This window comes from Gadus morhua, chromosome 9 (genome assembly GCF_902167405.1).
Source record: "Gadus morhua chromosome 9, gadMor3.0, whole genome shotgun sequence".
Classification (NCBI taxonomy): Eukaryota; Metazoa; Chordata; class Actinopteri; order Gadiformes; family Gadidae; genus Gadus; species Gadus morhua.
Window position 1 is genome coordinate 20,614,542 of NC_044056.1, and position 10,030 is coordinate 20,624,571.

At 37.9% G+C, this 10,030-nt stretch overlaps 1 protein-coding gene across 1 annotated transcript; it reads left to right on the forward strand.

Annotated features, from left to right (window-relative positions):
* Positions 1-4,180: 4,180 nt before the first annotated feature.
* Positions 4,181-7,712, forward strand: pex11a (peroxisomal biogenesis factor 11 alpha). The gene is made up of 3 exons (XM_030365755.1): positions 4,181-4,488; positions 4,577-4,692; positions 6,442-7,712. The coding sequence occupies exons 1-3, from the start codon at positions 4,433-4,435 to the stop codon at positions 7,008-7,010; spliced, it is 741 nt and encodes a 246-aa protein (XP_030221615.1). The 5' UTR covers positions 4,181-4,432; the 3' UTR covers positions 7,011-7,712.
* Positions 7,713-10,030: the final 2,318 nt, after the last annotated feature.

Sequence of the window (10,030 nt, forward strand, 5' to 3'; positions counted from 1 at the left end):
AACAACAGCCAACACCAAACAAAAAAACTGTTTTAAAATATATTATTCCAATTGACTGCTTTGTTCAAATGACTGCTTTGTTGCAGTGCAGTGACTGCTTTGTTGTGATTTTATCAGTCATTTCTCTCTATTCATGTGCACTTTTTTTTGTAGATGAGCGCCTCACAATATGTATGATCTGCTATATAATGCATTTAAATATTATAAGAACATAATATTAATGCTACAAATAGATTTAAGACTTTCAAATTATTTCTGTAAGGTGGTCCCAAAACTTGATTATAAACCATAGCATCTAATGCAATAATTATGTTAGGTCCGTTAAATGGTTTTAAGTAATTACACGACTTTACATAGTGGGGGTAAATGGTGCAGTGGCCGGGGGGATCAATCCCCAGCTGAAAGTTTCTGTGTTTAAAGCTTTCTGATGTCCACAGCCTAACCGAGGCATCCTTGCAAAAGCATACAAAACATGCTCCTTAATGATATGACCTCTAAAATCACAGTTACTTGTTTTGGATAAAAGCTAAATATTAACAAGTTTAGTATTGGCACGGACTTGCCATTGTACTTGGCATAAATGACAATTCTGTGGGAGAGTCAATTGACTGCTTTAACTTTGATAGGAGGTCAAGTATTGTTTCAAAAAAGGTAGACATAAAGGCCTGCTTTGCTGCTAGCTCTCTCTGTCTCCTACTCAATAATAATAATTGAACAAAAAGAGCTCCAAAAATGTGAACTGCATTAAACTTATACCAAAAGCGACAAATACGTCAACCTATCAGCACAAAAGAAAAGCCTTTCGCAATTCATAGACCCAAGAAATTAACAAGAACAGCCCTGAACACAAAGAAATACAGCAGTACAAGATAGAAATGATTACTTATGGCTTTGACAAATTGGTTTCATAAGGAACCACTGTGGGACCCTTCTCTGAGATGTACGTTTGCTCAAGTTTATGAAAGGTTGGCGATAGGAGTGGGGGGGCGGCGCCCTTGGGCCCCCTTTCACTAGGATCAGTAGGGGGTCCACTTATTTCTGTCTTTGCTACTGCAGATATATACTTTTTCATTTTCAATGATGACGTTGTATCAAATAATATATTATGTGTATTGAACATGACTTGTACACAATTTGTGGAGAAAACGGTTGCGTAAAATAATATTTTGGTTTTATTTATTTGTGGATCTGAGCTGCTGCTGTTGGCTTTGTGATTTTAGACAGCTCTGCCCACACAGTGGCTTGAGAGAGCCACAGACAAGGAGAGTCGTCCTCAACAGGGGGGCTGATAAACAGTGTCATTGTTAGATATTTAGGACATGCTTCGGATTAAAGCGTCTGCTAAATGCCCTAAATGTAGTGTAAATATTCATTCATTTACGAATCGATTTCAATGCAGAATAACGTGGAATTGGCCATGGCATGCTGAGTTCACCCCTATTGAACCAAACCTAACAGCCTACATAGAATCCCAAAACCGAAAAATAACATCCATGCCTTCAAACACAAATAGACAGGTGGTCAAAGTACTCAACCAATTATTTTTCTTATTTCTTGCCTCACTTCAAAAATTGTGAGTGAGGCATAGCTAGCTTGAATCAGTTAGCTAGAAGTAATACCATGAACAAGGTTTTATTCAACTTGACCAGGTTTAAATGGCATCATTTGAATATTCATATGTAATTTAATGTTGCCAAATAAATGAAAGATTACTCAGAAATGTTGATCAAAATATTTAATGTATATATATATTTTATTTAATTATGAATAAAATAAAAATATATTATCTATAGGGCATATATAAAATGTATAGTTTTATAATGTATAGATCATTATATGCCATTATATATTTATATATATATATATATATTGGGGCATTGTTGCATTGTATGAATGTGCAGTAGCCTAACTGAAAGAAACCAGCAGGGCTGAACCGTTCATGGATCAGTGGAGCAAATGCAACAAGCGCTGTTGTAACCCTTTGTGTCTTAACAACTCTTCATTTGCTCATTCTACATTTCATTGACGTATACAGGTTTGTGTGGCATAATGTGTAATAAAAACATCCTATTTCTGAGTATTCATGAATTTGACTAATTAAGCCCAGAAAGAAGGTTCTGCATCCTCTGGGCTGATCCCCCATCCCGTCCCTACTTGGCTCGTCTGAGAGGACTCGTGGTCTGGACTGTTTGCGTCGATGGAGCTTCACAGATTTGTTTTGGCCTTAAACCATCGGCTGATTTACAAATGCGTCGCTGTATCTTACAATCATTCCCATGGCATGGTGATGAAATAATCCTTGCTTTGTACATTGGAGCATCACAATATTTGTGATATGCTATATTATGCAACGAAATGTAAGATAGGCCTATATGTAGCGCACAACAGAAATATAATACAATTAAGACTTTCAAATTCCCGAAACTTGAGTTAAAAGAACAACATCTAAAGTAATAAATTAAGTATAATCATAATATAATGAGTTGGAGATTCAATGCCAGTGCATTGAATCTAACTAAACATAAGTTTAGTTCAGGATTTGAACCAGCTCTGTTGACTCCAGAGCACATAATTCTTTGAACAAAGTGACACTGAACACACACATACACACACATTCCTAAATTAACACAGGCTCTCACCATCCATCCAAATTCCAAAAGTTAATTAACAAGTAGTTCATAGCGGTAGACAGCAGCTCAGCACCCACTTATTCAGTCCAGATTACTCATTATTTTAATCTCAAATTCAGTGTCAACAAAATTAGAGTAGATCGGATCCTATGAATATAGATTATTTACCTAACAAAACAAACAACAATGAGAAGGATTTCAAAGCTACTGATGCTAGCTATTTATGTGATTAGAAACCCATTCTGCAAAGAATATATCGACCGCTGAGAAATCTTTTCTCAGATGATCCTGAGAAAATATTTCAGATGAATCAGAGGAGATCAAAGCATACAAAAGAGCTCCTATCCTCAAGGTATAGAAATGATGACCATACAAGGGCAAATGCTACGGCTATCCAAAAGCACCCTTACTCAAGTAGCACAAGCCAAATAAATGTCCTTAAGATGATCCTTTTATAAGCGCAGTGCGGGCCGCTGGTACCTAGGGGCAGGGCTGGACTCGGCCCACCGAAGATGCGTCTTGCCCGCCCAGTCTAGAAAGAAAATTGTTCAGCCAATGGAAAATAGCATAGAAAATATCAGTAGCGCTGGCTGCCAGCCTACAGCCCTTCTCCAAATTCCCCCCCACCGCGCGTCCCTCCTCTCATCTGGGCCAGGCTCAGACATGCAGAGCTCTGAGGGAGACCTGCCCGCTGCACTCAAAGTCTTTCGGGGCATGTTACTAGGACAAACAGAAAAATCTTGGAGAAGTATGCAACATAAGTTTAGTTCATGTTGTGGAGAGATCAATCCATTGTCAGTGACAAAATCGCTGCCAGGTATCATTTTTTCCAGGCTTTTGTGTGTTCTGGCAAAGGATTTGAACCAGCAACCTATTTGATCTGGTTGGTGTGTCTGCAGGCTACTAGTCTGCTTCTGCGACCTCTGGGCTAACTACTCACCAATTGATGAAAGGCCCAATTGCTTGACAGCCGGTATTACTGCTTGCATCTATATCAAAATGTTCTCATCCAATCAAGTCCACGCTGCCCCTCCTTGGTTCTCAACATTACACCAAGTGTGAAGGCGATCAGATGATGTTGTTGAGTATTTGAAGGACAGACAGACATTAATGGCATACATACAGAGACTGCTTCTATTTTAGTTCGATTTCGGTTAAATATTTATTAGGTATTAGATTTGAACAGAATGAAATATCTATAATGGAATCGTCTTGAGTTATTTTACTGTAATGGACAAAATACATTTTCAATATTTTGACAAAGTTATATATTTTAATTTATTCTGAATCATCAATATAATAAATAACAAAGATGAAAGAATGTAAATAATAATTCCCATTATTATTATTGTTATTATTATTATTATTATTTTTATTATTAATAATAATAACAATAAAAATAATAATAATAATAATAATAATAATATAACATTAAAGTATTATATAGTCATTAGTCATGACTAATTATTAGTATAGAAGTCTGAGTATTTTTTCTTTATTTTTCTAGGTAACACATCCTGTTATTTTTGGTCCGCTTGCAAAACTGTCCGGACAGAAACATCCAGGGCAGCATAGTAGGGAGTGTACTAGTAGTTACTATCTACTTATGGGTTTAGTGGGTTATCGTACCTGTTGTCTATAACTCATTCCGACACGGAAAAGACGCTACAACCAGTTGGTGTTTAGGGGCGTTATTGCTTGATAGACGTTTAACATTTGGTAATAATTAAAGGCAGTGTCGCGTTAAGTTATTAAAGCTAACTGGATAGCTGATCTGGAACAAATTGTTCAAATCGGATCCAATGGACACGTTTGTGAAAATCTCGAATCAAAGTCAAGGACGTGATAGGATTTTCAGGTACTACATTCTGTACAATCATTTAGTAAGTAAATAATAATCAGTAACTTTGCGAATGCGGGCTAAAAACACGATGTTTTGTTTTCAGGGCGACCCAATATGCTTGTGCTCTGTTGAAATACTTACTCCGAAACAGTTCAGAAAGGAAGAAACTCCTTGCAAAACTGCAAAGTCTGGAGTCGAGCATGAGCAGTGGGAGAAAATGTAAGTCTACACTTGAAATGCTCCATTCTGTATAATTATGCACATCTGTTCTGCAGGATCCGTATACTAAACAATGCAAAGTTCATGTCTTCACCCTAACCAAGATCTTGAAGTATAAGTAGACACCACTCTGCACATTTTGATACCTTACAAATGTTATTTATTAGAATATAGGCTATGACATGCCACATATAACTTGTTATGTTACAACGTGCAGTGTTCTGCTCATCAATATCCGACTCGATAAGGAAAGAGCTAAGGGTTTATCAGCTTGCGGATAACCTCGAGGTTGTTGCAACTTATAACCATTGTAAAAGGTTTAAAAGGCTTTCTTTCTTTTAATCCAAATTAAAATCAATGTCAATTTATATTTTATATCAGAACCGCGTCACCGTTGTTTTTAATTAGTTAAGACAATCCGACTACACCACGCCCACCTCACTTCGCACACACTTGATGTTTGATAACTGTTATGGTGTTTCAAAGTTTAGGTTATGTGTATGTATGTAGCAATTATATTGGCCAATATTCAAAAACATATTTTGCAAGTTTGCTGAAAATAACAGAAGTGCTAGTTAACAGTATTGTGAAGTTACAGAAATTGCAATGCGCTGGAGAGGTAACATTCCAACAGCCAACCTCTCTACATATCTAATGTGAAAAAGCACACATTGGAAAGGAATATTTTAAGAGAAAAACCAAAACTATAGATACTAGATACATGAGTAGATACCAACCCATACACATACAATTTTTAATACTTCACACTGCGTGCATGCATGGTGTGTTGGTGGATATTTTGGGAATCGGTTTTAAATACGTGTCCACATTACTGACTCACAGATCACCTGAATACCTGACAGTAGAGTATGGGCCTCTATATCAAAATCGGTTCAAAAAGGGTAGAGTGACAGAATCCGGCATTGGTTTTTCACTATCAATGTCTAATCGGTGTAAGAAGTATAATGTGTCTGTGCTGCTGGCTTTGTACCATAAATACAGCCATATTCAAAAACAAACTCAGCTTGAGAGATACAATCAAGGCCGCTAATGTGAGACACGATGCTTTATCAGTGAAAGCCGCCCTCGGTGCTGATGGTATGCGGACATCATGTGTAATGACTGTGAAGAAGACTATACATATATTTATATATGATGGCATGATATATACATTATAAAACTATGCATTTTATATATTCCCTAATAGATAATATATATTTATTTTATTTATAATTAAATAAAAAAAATATATACATATAAATATTTTGATCAACAACTGTGAAGTTGACAGCGCTCTATATCTTCGAGACTGGGTGGTTAAATATTTAAATGCAGATTTAATGCTATGTATTTTTGCCACACCAACACTTAAAATTCCTTTTGTTGGGGATTTATCATGAACCAAGCATCAGGAACAGTTAAGAGATGTTTAAGTCCAAGGTCAAGGCACTTCTTGAATTTTTTTCAAAAATAAAATAAGATTTGGCACCTGCTTGTGAAATATCCATATGTGCCTTAACTTCTTGGCAAGAGTGATATGGGATATGAGTATGTTATTGGCCCATTCTCATCATGCACCTAAGATTGTATTTAACTGTTTAGTGTTCCACTTAGTGAAGCAGGGCTGAGAACAATCATCGTAGATTAGATTTTCAACAAGTGCAACAAAGTCCCTTTTGAAGATGTTAGGATGTTCATGGATATCACAAGGTAAAAGTGAATGTTGTTTGCTGATGTTTTCCCTGCCAGTGCTCAGACTGGGGAACACTGTGAGCGCCATCGAGACGGCAAAGAGAACCATCCATCTGGCCGACCCCGTGCTCAACCTGTGCCTGACCATAGCCAACATCAACCGTGCTCTCTACTTCCTCTGCGACAACGTGCTCTGGGCCAGAAGCCTGGGCCTGGTCCGAGACATCGACGCCGAGCGCTGGAGCCGGAACGCCTCGCGCTTCTACTTCGTGACGCTGGTGCTGAACCTGACCAGGGATGTTTACGAGACCTCCCAGATGATGGCGCAGAGGGCGAGAGATAAGCACATGCAGGAGAGAATGCGCCAGCACCTCAACCAGAGTCCTGAGGTGGCAGAGGTTCTCGTCCCCCAGCTGGACGCCTTTCTCTTCCTCCTCCAGGAGAGCTTCAGGGACAATCCTGCCGTTGCCTTGGATACCCTGAAAAATATTTGCGACCTGTTCATTCCAATGAACCACTTGGGTATATACAAAACGAATGGCGGAGTGGTTGGGTTCTGTGGGCTGGTGTCATCTCTGTTAGGGATCGTAACACTGCTGAAGCCTAGCCTAAAAATCAAGCCGTGATGATGGCTAAGGACACTTTTTGATTATGTGCAGATATGGATGATAATACCATTTTGAGTGTTGAAGGCCAGGATGTAATTTATAGGATATGCAACATTCTTGCAAAGTTCTTTTATGATGGTTGTGAGTGAATGTTAATGTTTGTTAGGCTATACAGCACTTTGTAATGCAGCCTAGAATTTGTTTGTATGTTTAATACACTGGAGAGGCGCAACTTGCTCATAACTCAATATCATAAGTGAAATATGAATATAGTGAAAGGTCTCCCCATCTACAATGTGTTGCATTTATTCATAAATAACTCCCCAATGTTCTGCATTTATCAATATGTAGGAGTTTAACCTTAAATAGTTTAGGGCACACACTAAAGTTCGATGTTGCAATTTAATGGTGTTCCTCTGCACTTTTTTATGATGATTTTCACAAAATTCATGAATTGTGTTCATTGTATCCCAACAGGAGGAAGTTTATTTAAAGAATTAACTACCTCACATTTTGTTTAATGCCTTGTCACACGTTCATATGAACAGATTAAAAACATGAATGAGAAGAGGGTAATTGATTGCACTGCTGATCATGATGTAATCTATGTGCTCTCAAGCCTGATCTATGCAAATTGTGTTGCTCGAATAGAAAGCCTTAATAGATTTGTAATAAGTATGAAGTACATCTTGAATTAAATTATTAATACATTGCTGTGAACTCGTTTTCTTGTGATTGCGTGTTTAATTAGTTACTTTTGTACATGCTATGAATTATTTAGACATAAATGTCCAACATAATAGTAAAAAAAATACTGCTTTATATTGTTACAGGTGTGTTAGATATACTTGTAGTGCAGATTACTGGCTCATGTGTTCTTCCAACAGAGTAAAGTTCATTCTGCTTTTAACAACCGTTCAAAGAGCACACTGGGCAAAGCCTTAGTTTTACAATAATTTAAAGGGATCTGAGGTGTAACTAAAAAGGGTCATTTTTTTAATTGTTTAAACAAATACATAATGTTTACTTGTTAATAATATTGACTTGTTCACCCAAAACTGGTTTAGAAGCTTGGAACTGGGAAAACCACCAACTTGCAAGCACTGTTCTGCTTACAATAACAACTATGCAACCTACAGGTAGATTTTTGGCAAATTTGCTAGATGGACAATGACAATTTAGATGTTAGTTGGCTTCAATTTCCTTATTTAAAGGATTAAGGATTTTATTTTAATATAACCTGCCAGCATAACTTTATCTTGGAAAACAAATTTCAGCGGAACTGAAACAAAATGGGAGTGAAGGTCAATGTAGGCTATATGTAATACGTATCCATTCTTTGTGGTAGGATTCCCCAACCATGTTTGTAGTCAACATTAAAGAAATGTTTTTTAGCATCGCAAATTAACTCTTTGATGTTGGGGCACAGCCATCATGGAGTTACAAACAACCATGGCACAAGGGTAGCTCAAATCACCAGTGGCAGCTCAAGCCTCAATTGGGTCCGAAACAAAATTTGATTTTGGGCCCCCCACCACCTCGGCATGGCACTACTATTGACTATTGTCAATGCTTGATCATTCACAAATCGAATGGTCGTCCATACATGTCCATTATCACTTATTGTATTTTGAAGCTGTGTTGCTCCCATTACCCAACGTTAACCTACCCAACGTTTTACCCTCCTATGGTTTTCAACCTGAAAAGGCAATGGTGTGGTCTGGTATTAATTAGCACTTACAAATTCTATGTTATACAGTTCTAAGTAGTACTGAACATAAACATATCAACCACTTCAGGAGTTTTCCGTTGAAAAAAAAATAAGTTTGCTACTTTTCTATCTACATGAGCGGATGGTAACCCTAGTTAGTCAGACGGACTGTGCTTGCATCAAAATGCCAAAAAGTTGACGTCCAAAACAGGAGCTACACTGAGCACAAAAGTGTTACGTCGTGAAGTGGCGCGTCACCTTGCGTTGCATCGTGTAGAATCATGTTGCATCATGTCGCGTTGTATAGCGTAGTCTATGACCTGCTCCACCAGCCCGTTTGTGGTGCAACATTGGCACGTTGGGACCAACAAGAGCAACACGTCTGGTCACTGCAAATATTTATCTTTTTTGCCAGCATTGCCCATGCTTATTCAATGATGACCTTGACTTAATATATCACAAAAAAAACATTTCAAGCTCTCTTGGGGGCCCCCCCGGTGGCCATGGGGGCCCTTAGCTGCCGAAGCCGTCCGGCCACCGGCCAGACTGCCGCCGAAGCTTTGGCGGAAGTCCAGCGGGGGTTAGCTCGGCGGCAGTCCGGCAGCTCAGCTCCGGGAGTACAATCCCTTCCTCCTCCTCCGGACTGCTCTGATTGAAGGGGAGTAGGGAAGTGGGAGGCAATATTCAACTGTGCCGCTCGTTTGGTAACTGTAGGCAAAGGTACTTTCAGAAATGCATATCTCACTCAAAAAAATCATGTACAGAATTTTTTCAAAGTTTGTATGCGTTTTGGGGCACCTGAGACCCAAAACAACACCCAAAATCCCAGGAATAGTGTTTTCATAATATGTTCCCTTTAAGGCAATTAGAGCAAAAAACAACAAAAAAGAAAGAACACATTAATGTGCTGGCTGCTGTTATATTGTGAAAAATTAAGATAGCCTAAGTTGTCCATTCAAACAGACAGGTCTTGGTCTATATCATCTTTTTAAATTGTAATCCATGGGCAAATCATCTATTATATTTTTTACTTTACCTCGTTTCCAAGCGTTGGCAGCTACCAATTTAAAAAAAGAATAGAAAACATTGTTTCGGACCTTTTCAAACGGTATACTTATTATTCTATTGCTATTTATACTTATATAAGGTGGTATCAGATATATTTTTCAATGTTGAATACTACACTACACAATACTACACATAATATAAACATCCTATTGAATTGAATTTAAGAGTAAAAAATAATAATTGTAATTTTGTTGTTTCAAGCTTAACATGTCCAGATGTTTACCCTCTCATTGTTTGTTATTGAAAGTGAAAGTAATTC